Here is a 15,298-nt window from a genome sequence, read left to right as displayed (position 1 = left end):
AGCTGAGTCTCACTGGGCGGCGCAGGACATCAAATTAGTGCAAATGAATAAGAAAAAAGGACAAAAATCAGCAGACGGCATTTCAACATTGTGTGTTTGCTTTGGGTCCTGCGTGCCTGTATTTTCTAAGTCATAAAAGCCCCAGTTTTACAGGTAAATGGGTTTAGATTGTCAACATTCTCTTCCCAGTGCATTTGTTTTAAAATATTTCACTACCATTTGGAATAATTTGAGGGGAAAGCAAAAAAATTATGGATGTATGATGGTTAACGTTATTTTCTTGCCTCCTTCGTCATCCTGTGGTTTTTGGGTGATTGACGACATGAAAATTCTTCATCAGTGACAGCAAAACAAATTCGTGTTTTTTTCTTTAATTATCTTTGACAATTTTAGTGGAAATTTATTTTCACATCATGATACAAGAAAGGATGGTAACAAAAACGCGATTTCAACTTTAACGGTTGGCACCGACTCTGGCGTTTCAGTCTCAACTTGATTTAGAGTTTCCTTCAGTTCTTGACACAAAGCTCATCTAACATTCTGTGTTCACAAAAATAGAGAAGGAAAACCGGTGATGAAAGCTGGCTGGTTCTCATGCGTCCTAGTACCTGGGGTAAAGGACTCGCTGAAGCTGCCCGTCGGCCTTAGCCGTGTCCAGCCACTTCCCGCACTGAAAGATGGTTGTGACTGAGTTGGCAGTGTTGGTCACTTCGATGCACTCTAAATACCACCCACAGTTGGAGCCGCTTTGGTCATGCTCCACTTTGACCCTCAGTAACTCCCCGAGGTCCAGCATCTCCAAAACAAATCGGTCTGTTCGGCCTCGTTCAAAAAGATTACGAAACTTCTTCCTCAGGTGACGCTTCCCAGAGTCACCGTTGACGCCGTAAACTGTGAGGAACACGTTCGCGTCTGTGCCTGCGTCTTTGACGTCCCCCGTGATGACGATGATCTCGTACTTGACAGGCACCAGGTTTCGGACTTTACTTGCGAAACTCTCGATCGATTTGTAGCACTCAAATGTTTGGAACTGGTCCTTTTTGGCTGCCAGGGGAATTTGTGCATTACAGTGGAAGAAATACCTAAACAGGAGGGAAGGTGCGGACTCACATCAACACCATCGATGTGACATTTTATGTAATTGAACGTAGGTTGTGTGAGATTTCACTCACTGGTTTCCCAGCTCCTTTTCTGTCACCACCACCTCCAAAACATGCCAGAAACCTTCATTCTTCACCTTCTTGCCATCTTTTGTTATGTGGCCAATGCAGATGCCAGCGATCTCACCCACGTGTTTGGACGAGAACTCAAATGTGTCAGTGGCACCGCTGTGCAAGGACAGAAAAAGGTGGAAAGCAGAGTCAGTCGAGGGTTTGATGTTAAACTGAACTGTTAAATTCCCTAGTTTGCCAGGGAGTTTTTTTTTTCCCTCTTTCCATCTCCTGGGATTAACTCTCCTGAGAGCTGAGACTTGGAGAAAAGAAAATGAAGCTACAAGATAAAAGAAATAGAGAAACAAAACGTGAAAGTGAGGAGATTATGTAGGGCCACACCGTCAGCGGAGGCACCAAGAAACTCTTTGAAGACTTACCATAAGAACTTTTTTTTCTTGTTCTCGAGAACAAACTCCTTGGATCGGGCTTTCCTTCCTTCCAAAATAATCCAGACGTTTTCAGTAGTGGAGGCCTCGTCTGTGTTTGCTGTTCTTGTGGCAATTTCATATTCTGGAATGAGGCAGAGACTGTTAGTACTTCACATCTGGCTAAAGCTTATAATTAGCTGCCAGTTTGTGACAATTAAAAGCTTGTAAAAACACCCACAAAGGTCCATTATTTTTTACTAACTGGTTTTGTCACTGAGGTCTATGGAGTCGTTGTTGGCACACGCCAGCTCTCTCATAATCTGCCCGTCCTCTTCATTCTTAGCCAGCCAGCGATCACAGGGGAACCTGAACGTCTGGTCCATGGCCTCATCTTTCACATCGATGTACTCTAGGTGCCAGCCGGGAGCCGGCCCTGTTTACAACAGCAGAAAGATAAGCAGCACAACATAAATGATGTGTATTTGGGTTTTTTCTTTTGACTGATATTAATGATAAAAGTGGAGTGAACTCCCAGGACAAAGTGGCTGAGATTCATGTATTTATGTCTTTGAATAATGAATCCAAATTCTTAAGATGGAGCATTTCAGGGTCCATGTGAGTTCAACATTTCAGAGAAAATAAAGGATTTTGTGAGTATGGCCACACTAAAAAAATGAATCATATAACCCCACCATCACCGTGATGCTGTTCTGACACCAGCCTTCCCACCCTTCTGCTACTCACCTTTATTATCGTGCCAAACTCGGACTTTGGAGAGCTCGCCCAGACTGAGCATGTCCGGGAACCTGAACACGTCTTTCATTTTACGCTCAAACTTGTTCCTGTTGGTGCTCTCTTTCAGAGGCAGCGTCCCCGTGTCTCCGAACTGACCAAACACCATCAGGAACACATTGGCGTCGGTGCCGGCACCTGGAATACCACAGGCAGCGTGTGTTTTAATTGCATTATAATAGCATACATTTTTTGAGCATTTACTATTTTAAACCCTTGTGAGCCACCTCCGATATCACTGGTCTGGACTTGGATGACGTAGGTGGTTTTCTCCACCATCTCCTCCTCGTCCACCATGGCTGCCAGCTCACACACTTTGGTCCTCTTGGGTCCTTTGGTCTTAGAGAGCCAATTCTCATAGGTGAACAGATACACTTCCTCTGTGGTCAGGTTTCGCATCAGGATCTAGAGGCATTTAGTGAGACATCAGCCGCCACACACAAGTGACGATACAAACATACATGTCCTCCTGGTGACATCACTGCTGAGTTGTGGTAGCAGTTTAACAGTGATGAATGATGAGTTTTAGTTTCGTTTTTGTTTTATCGTGTCGACAATTGAAACTGCAATTTGCTTGACTAACACGACATACAACCAGTATTCTTGACCTGGATTGAACCAAGCATGTTAACATTCCTACTCTGTGTTCCTGTAAAGTTGTGCAATTCATCACTGTTGAATCAAAGTGCGATATGGTTTACTGCATTCCACAAATGGCAGGAAGGTACAATAGTTTTTCATAGACTGAGTGTCAAAATAGCATTTCAAACTAAATCCTGACAGCTCATCGTATTCTGCAAACTTCAGTAAAATATTTTGTTTGATACAGATCTCTGCAAAAATCACACCATCATTACAAAAACAATCCCAAATAGATACTACTAATCTCAATCAATACACTAAGATTCAAGATATAAGCAATGTGTATCTTTATTTTTGGCATTTTGTGAGTGCTTAACTTTTTTCGTAATGAAAATTGCAGCTTCACAGTGCATACGCTGCTTTGTTGCTCTGTTGTAGTTGTCGCCGTCTGGTTTCTTCCGTCTATGATTTCTCTATCACTTTAAATGCCCTGATTTTTAAATAAAAGTTAAATGAATGTATAACGCTCATAACTAACTGCAGCAAGTGAAAGTCAGCCTGAATCTGTCGATTTCACCTCATTACAAATTTTGATTAGTGTTACCAAAACTATTGACCAAAGAGATGGTTGCCCGGGTAACTGTTACCCTGTCAAGAAACCAGTCTGGGCGACTCCCGCTACAATCAATCCGAACTCTGATCTTCTTTAGAGGGGCGATGTCATCTATCTCCAGGCTGAATGTGTCTTCTTGGCCTCTTTCAAACCTGAATGTAAACATCATACGCATCATAGAAGGTTTCTGAATGAACACTCATCAGTACCGACGTGACTGCAGGACAGACCTGTCCTCATTTTTGGGCAGCAGCATTTCCTCTGTGCACCCGTTGGCTCCGTACACCGTCAAGAAAATGTTTGTATCAGTCCCTGCATACTGTGTGTCACCTGTGATGACTGTGGAGTAATAAATTACCTGGGAAATGTAAACGCGTTGGAGACAAACTCAGTTTTAATTCAACATGTTAAAGAGTCTTATTTTCAGTGCTGTGACTCACTTTGCGGCTTATGCTGATTGTGCTGGCATCCAGCACATTGAACAGTCGTGCAGTGAGACCATCTCCTCTGTCTTTCGCCAGCCAGCACTTACACGGAAAGATGTACTTGATACCTTTGGTTGGCACGGCAACCGACAGCTCATCCACCAACCAGCAGCTCTCTGGCGTGACACCGTTATGGCCAAGCTGAGGAGGAGACAGAGATGGATTGAGGGAGAGGGAGAGGAGAAAACGGGGGAATTGATCATCATTGGATTTTGTTTGATCTATACACCAGGAGGTACAGCTAGAATTAATTATTGCTGAGCTAGAATGGCTTTATTTAAATTTTTCACATCAGCGCATCTGAGGAGGCAAAAGAGAGGAGACACTTTCACAGATTCAGCGACAGAGAGAGTCCCAGATTCTCACTTCCACCCGCTTGATCTCTCCTACGTCAGTTCCATAGCACACAAAATGCTCCATGGTGCCAGCTGTGAAGGATTTCTTTCCCTCAGGCAGGTCCAGCCACAGCCGGTCTGTCTCGACGTCACCAGGGCCGATGATGATGATGTAGACCCTGGCTGTCGTGCTAGCATCACGGTCAATCCCCGTGGACAAAGTGAAGTGATAGGGGATGACTAGGAGGGAGAAAAGTGTTGAGTAAACACAGGGTTTCATTTGATCTCAGTTTTTTACACTGCTGTTAATTAATTCATGACAATTTTGCATTTAGTTTTGATCTTGTGCTTACACAGTCTTTAGATTCTCCTACTTTTCCTGAAGTAAAAGATTCACATTTTCAAAAGGTTCTGGTATGTTTCTAACGTTGTCACACAACTGCACTTTTCTTGCTGAAATCTTTGCTCTATTTTCCTTCAGTACTGGCTAGTTTTGATCTTTGTGAGAACTAAAAGTGTTCTAAAACTCTCTCTCTCTCTGTTTGAATTAATTGCATAATAAATGCAGTCATTGCTTTTTTTAAAAACTAAAAAGGTGGAAAACCACAGCTCATGTTGTCTTAAGCATACTGCAAGCAGCGAGAGGAAGATTTTGTGACTTTACTTGGGCCTTCCTCCACCACCACCTTTTTCTTCTTTTTCTTCTTGTTTGCATTCCTGTCCAGCCCCAGTTTGGCCTGAGCGATCTTCTTGGAATGTGGATCTGTGTTTCTTTCGCCCTCGTACCCCTGAACCAGACGCATACAGACACGTTATTTCTACACGCCCTTCCAGTAAGTTTCGTCTCAAAAGCAGAAATCAAAGAAAAAGTGACACGACTTATTGAATTTTAGCTAAACGGAACAAACCTTTACGAAGAAGGTCCTCTCTAATCGTTTGTCCTCTTTCTTCGTTGACAGCCAGCGCTCACACAGGAACATGTAGACCTCTTCTGACTCCACATCCATCACCTCCACCTGGTCCAGGTACCAGTCAGCTGCCATCATGGTGTTGTCGTGACGAATTCGTATCTTAAACACTTGACCCAGGTCGACCGCCTCGATGGTGAATTTGTCCACCTGAGAGGCAGAGAGAGGATAACACACTGTGACATGGCTCAAACACTATATCACATATCTTTGCCTTCCTCTGATACCTCTCCTCTCTCAAACTTGTTCTTGTTGTTCTCTGATTTGGCGAGTTTGCGTTCCCCTGTGTCTCCCAGGTCTCCGTAGATGGTGAGGAAGACGTTGGCATCGGTTCCTGCACGGTACATATCACCTGTCCGCACAGACACCTGGTAAGTGTGAGCTGAAGGCAAAGTGAAGAACGAGCTCAGAGTACTGTACTTCCTGTTTCTGTATTTGATGATTCAAACATTAATGCAACAGATGCACAACTAATTTCTTAGTTTTCAAATAATTTGTTCATTTTGTCGAGAAAATCAATGCAATTTTTAGTGTATATGATGTATATCGTGGCTATCAGCTCAACCAAACTTACTCTCTAAAGCATCCTCCACCTCCGTTTCAGTCCGTTTCAGAGTCCCATCCCTGAGCAGTTTCTCTGTGATGATGTCAGATGGGACCAGCTCCCTCACCGTCTCCCCATCATCTTCTGATTTGGCTAGCCAGCGCTCACAAGGAAAGATGGTTGTCTCTGAACCCTGTCAAAGCAAACAAAATCCCAAACTGGGTCAAGTTGCATCTTTGTAACCCTGAGAAAAGTACATCTAAATCCAAATTCGTCTCAGGTGGAACTTTTGTGTTTTACTACCTTTCCTTTCCTCAACTGGCGTCTGATCTCCACTCTGTCCAGGTGCCATCCTGGGTTGCTGCCCCTGTTGTCATGCCCTACCCTGATCTTCTCTATAACGTCCCCAACATCTTCCAACTGGGATAAAAACACAGTTTAAAGATCTGCGGCTGCTTTTTTTGAAGGACCAGTAGTCCATATATAAACACTCACCTCCACAATAAACATGTCCTCAGCTCCCCTCTCAAAGTAAAGCCGTCTCTCTCTCTTGTTGACACACAGGTGCTTCTGCTGTGTACACACTCCCTTCGGGCCATACAGAACTATAAAAACATCAGCGTCTGTTCCAGCGCCAAAAACATCACTGGTGTATATCTTCAGCTCATACGGCACAACTGAAAAGTCGAAGGACAAGACAGAAACTCTGATGGGAGATTTCTGTGAAAATATATGATTGGATTGATTGAGCAGTACACAGGGACTTCTCTTTGAGAACTGAAAGGCATGAAAAGCATAATTCTTCAAAATATTGCTTATGTGTCCACACTTTCCCAATCAGTTCATCACAACATTTACTGGTGAAATCAACTTGATCTTTTACTCACACGGTGTGTAGAATTCCGTCTGTAACTCGGCAGGATAAAGATCCCTCAGTGTCGCCCCGTCGTCCTCTCCTTTATCCAACCACCGGCCACATGGGAAGCGTAGTCTTTGACCCTGAGAGGGGGCGTCTATCTCAACCCAGTCCAAGAACCAACCAGGTGAACCCCCTGAGAGTGAAAACAATCATCAAGCGTTGACGCAGTGTACCTCTTTTTAATACAGCAGCCTCATCTTTCCCCACCTGAATTGTCGTGACCAATTCGAAGCTTTTCCAGATCGCCCAGGTCCACCGCCTCCACAGTGAATTCATTGATCATCCCTTGCTCAAACTTATTCTTATAGTTCTTGCAGGCCTTTAGGTTGACGATCCCTGTGACATACATGGGGACATTCAACCTTTGCTAAAATACAGCTGATACGATGCAGTATGCTGGAAGGTTTTCTTACCTGTGTCATCGTTTTCACCAAATAAGGTGACGAAGACATTGGCATCAGTTCCAGCATACTTCTTTTCTCCAGTTTTTATTTTAAGAGTATATGTTGTCGACATGGCTGAAAGATGAGAATTCAGTACTTAGATCTTTTTTTTTTTATTTTCACACAGATACATGGATCCCTCTTTGCTCTACACCTGCATGTTTTACCACTTCAATAAATACTTAAAAAAGGGCTTCCTTTTATCTACGGTATTCCCCTCTCCTACAACATGAGCCGGCTTTGAAACTGTGTTACATTTCTGCTCGAGTCCTAGAGTGGCACCGGTCCCCTCCTCATCCTCATCCTTCCTCATGAAGGCCTCATCCACAGGGACCAGTTCTCTCGCTATCTGACCATCATCCTCATCCACTGCCAGCCAGCGGTTACAGGGGAAGTAGTACCTGCAGGACCATGAAAAACTCTGATAAGTACCGTAAATCTAAGCGTGAGTCAGTACTATCAGACGTAACAGAAACCTTCCATTTCACCTACGTTGTATCTTCCTTTGTGTCCACTATCTCCACACGATCCAGGTACCAGGCTGAGCAGTATGTGTTATCGTGACGAATCCGAAGCTTCTTCAGAGGACCCAAATCAATTGCTGTCACTGTAAAAACATCCTCCTGCAAAGTAAAGCAACCTGAGCTATATTCCTGTTACCATGATGATGAGATTTTTGTTTGGGATTTATTTGGAACTGCTGAAACACATCGCACAAAGTGGAATCCCCCCCCCCCCAAAAAAAAACTGGGCGCACACTCACATTATCAGAGTTGTTTTGTTTTGTTTTTAAAAATCCCAACATTCTGATTAGTTCCTCAGACAGCACCTTTAGACCACGAGGCTGCTGGGATACGCACCAGATACCTCCAACAAAGTCTCAGTGAGGTGCATTTGTCCAGGAAATGTTCATATTCTGTGATGGAAGATGTTGTGATGTGCTGGAAAGCTGGAAAATGACTAAATGAACACCTGCAGTTAACAAAAATAACTTTTAATCTTGATTATTTTCACTTCTAAAATGTGTTCAAGGATGCCTTGGATTACACTAACAGTATAGTACATTAAGCAGGTTATCCATTTAATTAAAACTTTCTGGCTTTTTTGTGAGAAAAAAAATCCTCCACTGAATGACAGTAAGGTAATCTGGCTTTTGATCTGAGGAAAGAAATAAACTTAATTGACTGTGGACATGTTTTATGTCCTCACAGGGCTCGGAGTAATGCAGGGATGAATAAATCATAGGTTGGAATTAAGTCATGAGTAAAAGTAGGACAGGTGCATTGACAAAGAGGACTCCTCGGCTCATCTCAGTTGGCTCACAGCTGGCTCGCCTGCAGGAGGGCCTGTAAGCCTACCAGGATACAATCCCACCCACACCTCAGTGCACGGCTCACGTTGCGTGGAAGTGCTTGAGTCTTCGATAGACTGTTGGTTAATTTCCAGTGAGATTGCCTTCCAATAAATTGGGTAGAACCGGCCAAAACAAACATCTCTAACCTCGTCAGCTCTGAAATGGCTCCACGGTGCGTGGATATTTCTGCTCCTGGGTTACGGATGTATTGAGTAAATTTGCATCCAAGTACAGCAATGCCAGTGAGAGTAATAAATATTGTCTATTCATAAAACACTTCATCTGGGATAATAATGCTAGCAGATTCCTTCCTCTTATCTTCAGCTGATTTATAAACCAGAGTTCATCCGTCTGTTACGCCCATCGTACCTGCCCCCGCTCAAATTTGTTGAGGTTCCCAGAGTTCTTGAGGTAACGTTCTCCAGTGTCTCCATTTTCTCCATAAATATTAATGTAGACGTTGGCATCGGTCCCGGCCCCCAGTACGTCACCAGTGATGACACACACTTCATAGGTGTTGACTGTTAGACAATAAGAGGGGATGAATTACTAACACCTCTTTAACATGTCCTACATGAAACTGTGCTACACTACGCATGCCCACTACATCAACACTGAAGTCACCGTGTGTCAAACGTGGAGTTAAAAAGAATTACAATAAATTAGATACATTTATGTATGTGTATATAAAAACACCGTAAACTCATAGATGCCTTTTAGCATTTGAAAATAGGAAAAACACTTAAAAAAAAAAGTAGTTGTACATGGACTTGGACTCCTCTGCATGGATTGAATCTTTAAATACTGTAACTGTCTGCTGGCCAGTGAACTATTACTATACGGCAGATTAAAGGGGGGGGGGGGTTTAGCCCTAATTTCATTTTTGTTTTTTAACAATTTGGTAAACCTGTTCTACCTTTGCCATAATCCAATAATTCAGGCTCACGAAATGTCGAAGAAAGTTTTGAATAAAATTGCGTGCGAGTTATTTCCTGGATTCAACAGTGCAGAAATATCTGCTCCGTTACCTGCTGTCAGCACTATCTGAGTGGTGTTTTGGAAACAAAGAAACAAAGAACATATAAATTTTTCAAATTCCCACTGTCATCAATGTTTTGTTTTGGGGTTTTTTAGTGTGTACAAAATGTGAACATCACATAAACCTCTTTTTATACACACAAATACCCGTCATAATCAGTTGTTATGGACGTATTGATAGCTGCAAGAAAGAAAAAAAAACAAATGTCATGCAACCTTTATTTGGACTTACATCTCTTGAATGTTCCAATAAATGTTTACGTCATGGTTTGCAGTTTTTACCACTGGATTCTCCGTGTCTCCCTGAATGCACCACCACTCACTCACTCACTCCCTCAGCCAACCCCCTCTACCAATCACCCTCTATTACCTGCACCTGTCCCCACACTATATAGGTCTCCCTTTCCCTTTGCTCTCTGCCAGATTGTGATGCATTCATGTCAAACTCTCCAGCGATAGCTCTCAGATTGACTTCTGGGTTTTAACCCTTCCTGATCTGACCATTCCCCTTTGCCTCAGCCCTGGTTACCACATCTGCCCTTGAGAACTACATCTGCCTCTGTTTTTTGTCAGCTTGTTTTTGCCAGTTCTGTTTCTTTTGAAGACATCTTCAGGCCTCCGTTAAGACATTTTCTAATTCAACTCCTGTTTCAAAGCGTGCTGCATTTGGGTCCATACTCCCCACCGTTTCAGTTAAAAAGTTAACCAGGGTCTTCAACACACTTTCTTAGTAAATACAAAGTAACACTCAGTTGTAATCGTCTGCTACCTTCCAGCTCCTCTGCATCCTCAGGCAGCAGCTCCACCACCAGCTCATCATCCTCCTCTCCCCGGGCCAGCCACCGCGAGCAGGGAAAATGATACGTCAGCACCACTTCCTGCATCTCCTCTCCTGCTTCCTCATCCTCATCTTCCTCCTCTTTCTTCTTTTTCTTCTTCTTTTTCTTGTCCTCCTTTTTCTTCTCCTTAGGTACCAGGGCCATGATGAAATGCTTGATGTCCACCTTCTCCAGGAACCAGCCAGATCCAATCCCCGTGTTGTCATGTCCGATGCGGATCTTGAATATTTTTCCCACGTCTTTGGCCTCTATCTGGAGGAGACAAACCTCATCTAGATATTCAGTTCCTTTGGTATTCAACTGCTTTGATGATGCTATACAAATCTGATACCTTGAATAAATCAGCAGAGTCTCGCTCAAAGTTGTTGGATCTGCTTTTGAGCAGGATAACCTCTGTCTTCCCTTTGTCCCCGTAGATCTGGATGAAGACGTTAGCGTTTGTGCCAGCAAACGTGACATCTCCAGTCACCACTGTTATCTCATAGTTCATCACTGGAGGTGGAGAGATTGACGAATATGAACAGATACATGAATTTAGTCTACATCAGTGGATATTCAGGGTTTTTGACAGATTTACGGTCTTGTTTTTCTTACTGTTTCCACAATATTCAATTATTTTAAAAGTTACAACCCCCCAAAAAATGTGCAAGTATTTAGTGCCAGCTGCAATAATGTCATGCAGCTCAAACTGTGTTTTGGCCGGAGGGACCAAACCGAGCCAGACGACTCCCAGAACTGAAGCTACCAGAGGCAAACTGCATTAGTTGTCATGTTTGTGAACAGTTATCTCTGGACACAAAACAGGACCAAATGGACATCTCCTCTCACTGACTGCACATACGTGTGCTTGCAAACTCCCTGGAAATAAACACCAACGCAGCAGGACAAAGGTGAATCGTGTAAGTAGAATCCACTACAACAAAGTAGTTCTATGGGGAATCTGCTCCTCTCTTGACTACAGCATGATAAATAATTCAAGCATTTTTCAAAACAGAAGTTACAAGGTTCTCAAAAACAGCCTATGAAATGAAGAAATAGAAGGAAAAAAAACTGTAAAATATTAAATTGCACCAGAAATAGCATTAAAGTTTCATAAAGACTGTTTTGAGCTTTAAATTGTGGTTGAAAAGGGTTTGGGGTTGTTTGTTAATCGACTCGCAACCAAAGGGAGTTTCCTTTCACTGCAGTCAAAGTTCAATGACCAGACACATCAGAAATATCAAGTACATTATTTGTGTTTGTTTCTGACATTGCTCTGTGTCCAGGATCTCGCTGGGGTAAATTTCCACCTCCGTCTTGCCGTCAGCTTCATCCTTACACAGCCAGCGGTGACTAGGGAACGTGTAATGTTTTCCGCTCACTGGAACCGTGATCTGAACGCTGTCCAAGAACCAGCCGGCGCGCATGCCTTCGTTTTTGTGGCCGATCATCAAACGATTTATCTGGAGTAAATGATGAAACCGAGAGACAGACTCAACAATATCACACCTGACTGAGAAGGCGGTTGGAAAATAGTTAATTAAATCGCCTCTTTTCACGGCGTGTAACTGCTCATTTAAAGTTGACGAAGAACATTTACAAATACAGTGATCACCGTTTACATACAGTGATTCATATCTGTAAGCAGCTATAATTGAGCACACAGAACTTTAACATTCTACCTATACACTGGCTATAGTTTGGTGATGTCATGAAGTGGTTTGGGATCTCAGAGGTTGTTGTCTTCATCGTTAAACAACCAATCTGGGAGACAGTGCAGGCATGTGACATATTTTACCTTTAAATCTCTTTCAGTGTTGGTGTTTCTTTTCATTAGCTCTTGATCTTTTTACCAGCAGACGGAAGAAATCAAGACTCTGTCTCACCTGTCCGATATCAGAGGTTTCCACTGTGAAGATGTCGATGCGACCCGTCTCAAAGTAGTTCCCCAGGTTGTTGTCGGAGACCACCAGCATCATCTTACCAGTGTCGCCTTTCTCCCCGTAGAGCTTCACAAACACGGAGGAGTCTGAACTGCCTCCAGGGATGTTGCCTGTCTTTACTGCAATGTGATAGCTAACATCTGGTACACACACACACACGCACACGCACACACCCCAACTGTTTCTGAGCATCAACTTCAGGTGGCCTCATTTGCTGAAATAACTCCAACTTCTCTAACTTACTGTAAAGCTGCTGTCCGTCTGAGAATGGAACTAACTCTCGAACAATCTGTCCATCATCCTCGTTGCGGTCCAGCCATCTGCCCAGCAAAAACACTGCCGTCGCATACTGTATATTACCCACAAAACCTCTGGGGGTCAATGTCTGTTGTACTCACCTGTTACAGGGAAACTCCACAGCTTGGGCCTCAGTCTGTCCCTCCTCTCTGACAACCACTTTATCAAGAAACCAACCGCAGCCTCCACCTTTGCCATCATGTCCGATCCTCACCCTGCGGATCTGGCCGATGGCTACAGCTTCGATTATAAACTCATCCATCTGAGAGGATGGAAAAAGACGAGCGACACGACGTTATAATTCCACCTCAGGTTGAATAGATAAGAATGAAACAATCAGCATACTACAAGTGAAAATATGGGGTTCATGAAAAACCCACTGAGTGGTTCTAATGTTCTAATGTTCCCCCAAGAGGAATAAAGGTTACTCATTGGATGGAGCAAGTCAGGATTCTTTATAGATCAATAACTAAAAGCCTATGATTGATGAATGAGAGAACATATTTTCCTCAGCCCAAAAAAGTTCACGATGCTTGTTGTAAACCATAACCTTCCGAACCAGAAATCTCAGTATTGCAGCAGTACAGTGGTACACAAGCCAGTGTTGTACAGCCTGGGAGAGAATATCATGGCGCTGAACTTTTGAAGCAGAAAGCTACAAGGCTACATGTTAAACTGTGCTGCAGCGCGATGTCAGATTGTGCGAACCCCAGCAGTATCTTCATCCCAATGAAAGAGAAAACCTGGGTTTTCACTTGTTCTTCACAGATTTGGTCTGAATTCAGCCCACAGTAACAGGTTCAGGTCCGCTTTCTAGAAATTAGACTGGGCAGGTGGGTTGTGATGGTTTAATTGTTGTTTAAGATATCATTTACAAAAGCACATTTGATGATTTGCTAGTTGGTGTGAGCTGTTAATCAAAGGACAGTTTATTTCAGGTCAGATGGAGCAGGTTGGCGATAATGAAGGGTTGGGTGTGCCTGAAACGTAGGCATGTGTTTTCTCTGCAATGCTGGATTCGGTCTGAATTCGTCCTTGTGAAATTAACTTTGCTTCCTGCCTCCAACACTGATCTATTAGATCTACCCACATTTCCTTTCTCAAACTTGTTGATGTTGTTTTTGCAGTTAACCAGCTGTCGATCTCCGGTGTCGCCTTGGTCTCCAATCAGATTGAGAAAAACTGACGCGTCTGTGCCGCTGCCACCAGTGTTCCCAGTACAAACAGTCACTCTGTACTTTATAACTATGGAGCAGAATAAAAGAATTATTCAAGCTTTAAGTTTCCTTTGTATGGACTGGACAAAAATCCTTTTTACAAATAAAATGTGTATTCTTGTGTACAAACCAGGTAGTGGTTCTGCAATCAGTTCTCCAGTAGCAGGAAGCTCCCTCACAACCTCGTTATCATCTTCGTTGGTGTCCAGCCAACGCTCACAGGGAAATGTGTACTTGTCCTTTGTTAATGTTTTCAGCACAGTGGCCTAAATGGAGAGATGTGATATCAGAGAGTTGTTGATTTATGATGGTTGTAGGTGTCTAGATTAGAATTTAATTCAAATGTTGGCTGAGCCCCTTTATTATCCATCTCCTTTCTTTGGATGAAAGGTAGAAAAAACATTAATTTCCTCCTGTTTTGTTTTATATGTCCTCGTCTGTTAGAAGCTGAGGATACTGAAGGAACCTAATATGCTCAGCTGGGTGTAAATCAGCACAGAAAATAAACAAAAGTTATAAAAACAAAGGCAGAAATGCACGTATGACCCAATATGCTGCTGTTGTAAATAAGATATTGTGCTAATTTAACTGAAACGACATTTGTTCGCTTGATTATTAGGTATTACATTTCCTCACCTTACTGACATGCCATCCTGCGAAAGGATTTTTCTTCTCATGCCAGATGCGCATTTTGGTGATGCTTCCCAAATCAGGCAGCTCGACCTTTATAAACAGGTTAAAAGAGGTAAAACCCTAATTTGTTGTAATCGAACGTTCTAATGACATTAAAAATGTCGGACACACACCATGAACCTGTCAACCTGTCCTCGTTCAAAATTGTCCGTTTTGTTGTCCAGTTTGATCTCGTCTGATTTTCCTTTTTCTCCATAAACCTGGAAAAAGATATCCGCGTCGCTTCCTGCATTGGGCAGGTCTGATGTCCAGATCCACAAGGACCAGGGGTGTTCTGAGGGAGAACCGATGCCACTGTGTTTCATTTACCAGATCAATTATATGTCTGTGTGTGTTTTTTGATCATATGATCACGATATATTTTTTTTTATCCAAATAGGATGGAGCGATGGTTTCATTTATTTCTAAAACTTAAGGGAATGTACCGTATTCATCAGCAGCACAGCACAAAGATGATCAACTGTGTGGTGATATACATTATCTTTTCTAGTTTTAAATACATTCCAATTTTACCTCATCATTGTAAAATACAAACGGCAGAATTTGCAGCAGTTGTCACTGACGTCCAACGTACTTTTCTGCCTCTTCTGCCTGAGCGACACCATCTCGTAGAGCTCCCTCTCTATCAGTCCGTCTCCCTCCTTCTCATCCAACCACTTACTGCACGGGAAGGTC

The 15,298-nt window shown here is 43.0% G+C and overlaps 1 protein-coding gene and 1 long non-coding RNA gene across 2 annotated transcripts; one reads left to right on the top strand and one right to left on the bottom strand.

Annotated features, from left to right (window-relative positions):
- Positions 1-468: 468 nt before the first annotated feature.
- On the bottom strand, positions 469-15,249 carry LOC147260073 (lipoxygenase homology domain-containing protein 1-like). Its single transcript, XM_086205349.1, has 33 exons — positions 15,198-15,249; positions 14,737-14,897; positions 14,567-14,653; positions 14,061-14,196; positions 13,804-13,958; positions 12,815-12,975; positions 12,660-12,736; positions 12,360-12,556; positions 11,744-11,936; positions 10,826-10,986; positions 10,425-10,746; positions 8,987-9,138; positions 7,756-7,886; positions 7,519-7,664; positions 7,234-7,338; positions 7,028-7,156; positions 6,789-6,953; positions 6,397-6,578; positions 6,205-6,321; positions 5,932-6,094; positions 5,585-5,739; positions 5,298-5,507; positions 5,054-5,177; positions 4,421-4,629; positions 4,010-4,195; positions 3,800-3,927; positions 3,604-3,721; positions 2,602-2,779; positions 2,327-2,512; positions 1,845-2,015; positions 1,592-1,724; positions 1,173-1,328; positions 469-1,082 (listed from the first exon to the last, which is right to left on the bottom strand). Exons 1-33 carry the CDS (start codon positions 15,226-15,228, stop codon positions 602-604), a joined length of 5,406 nt encoding a protein of 1,801 aa, XP_086061475.1. The 5' UTR covers positions 15,229-15,249; the 3' UTR covers positions 469-601.
- LOC147260074 (uncharacterized) lies at positions 4,182-5,406 on the top strand. Its single transcript, XR_015116270.1, has 3 exons — positions 4,182-4,289; positions 5,115-5,222; positions 5,349-5,406. It is a non-coding gene; the product is annotated as an uncharacterized LOC147260074 (long non-coding RNA).
- Positions 15,250-15,298: the final 49 nt, after the last annotated feature.

This window comes from Aulostomus chinensis, chromosome 6 (assembly GCF_037954235.1).
Source record: "Aulostomus chinensis isolate RoL2024-O1b breed Wild chromosome 6, RoL_Achi_v1.0, whole genome shotgun sequence".
Lineage (NCBI taxonomy): Eukaryota > Metazoa > Chordata > Actinopteri > Syngnathiformes > Aulostomidae > Aulostomus > Aulostomus chinensis.
This window is presented reverse-complemented; position numbering and strand designations above follow the sequence as displayed.

Bases quoted from the DNA above. Each gene is read 5' to 3' on its own strand.
- LOC147260073 (XM_086205349.1), bottom strand. From the start codon at position 15,228: ATGGTGTCGCTCAGGCAGAAGAGGCAGAAAA. The intron at 9,139-10,424 runs GTAGCAGACGAT...ATTGTCTAACAG, and splicing joins GGATGCAGAGGAGCTGGAAG to TCAACACCTATGAAGTGTGT. The intron at 6,954-7,027 runs GTGGGGAAAGAT...TTTCACTCTCAG, and splicing joins AATTGGTCACGACAATTCAG to GGGGTTCACCTGGTTGGTTC.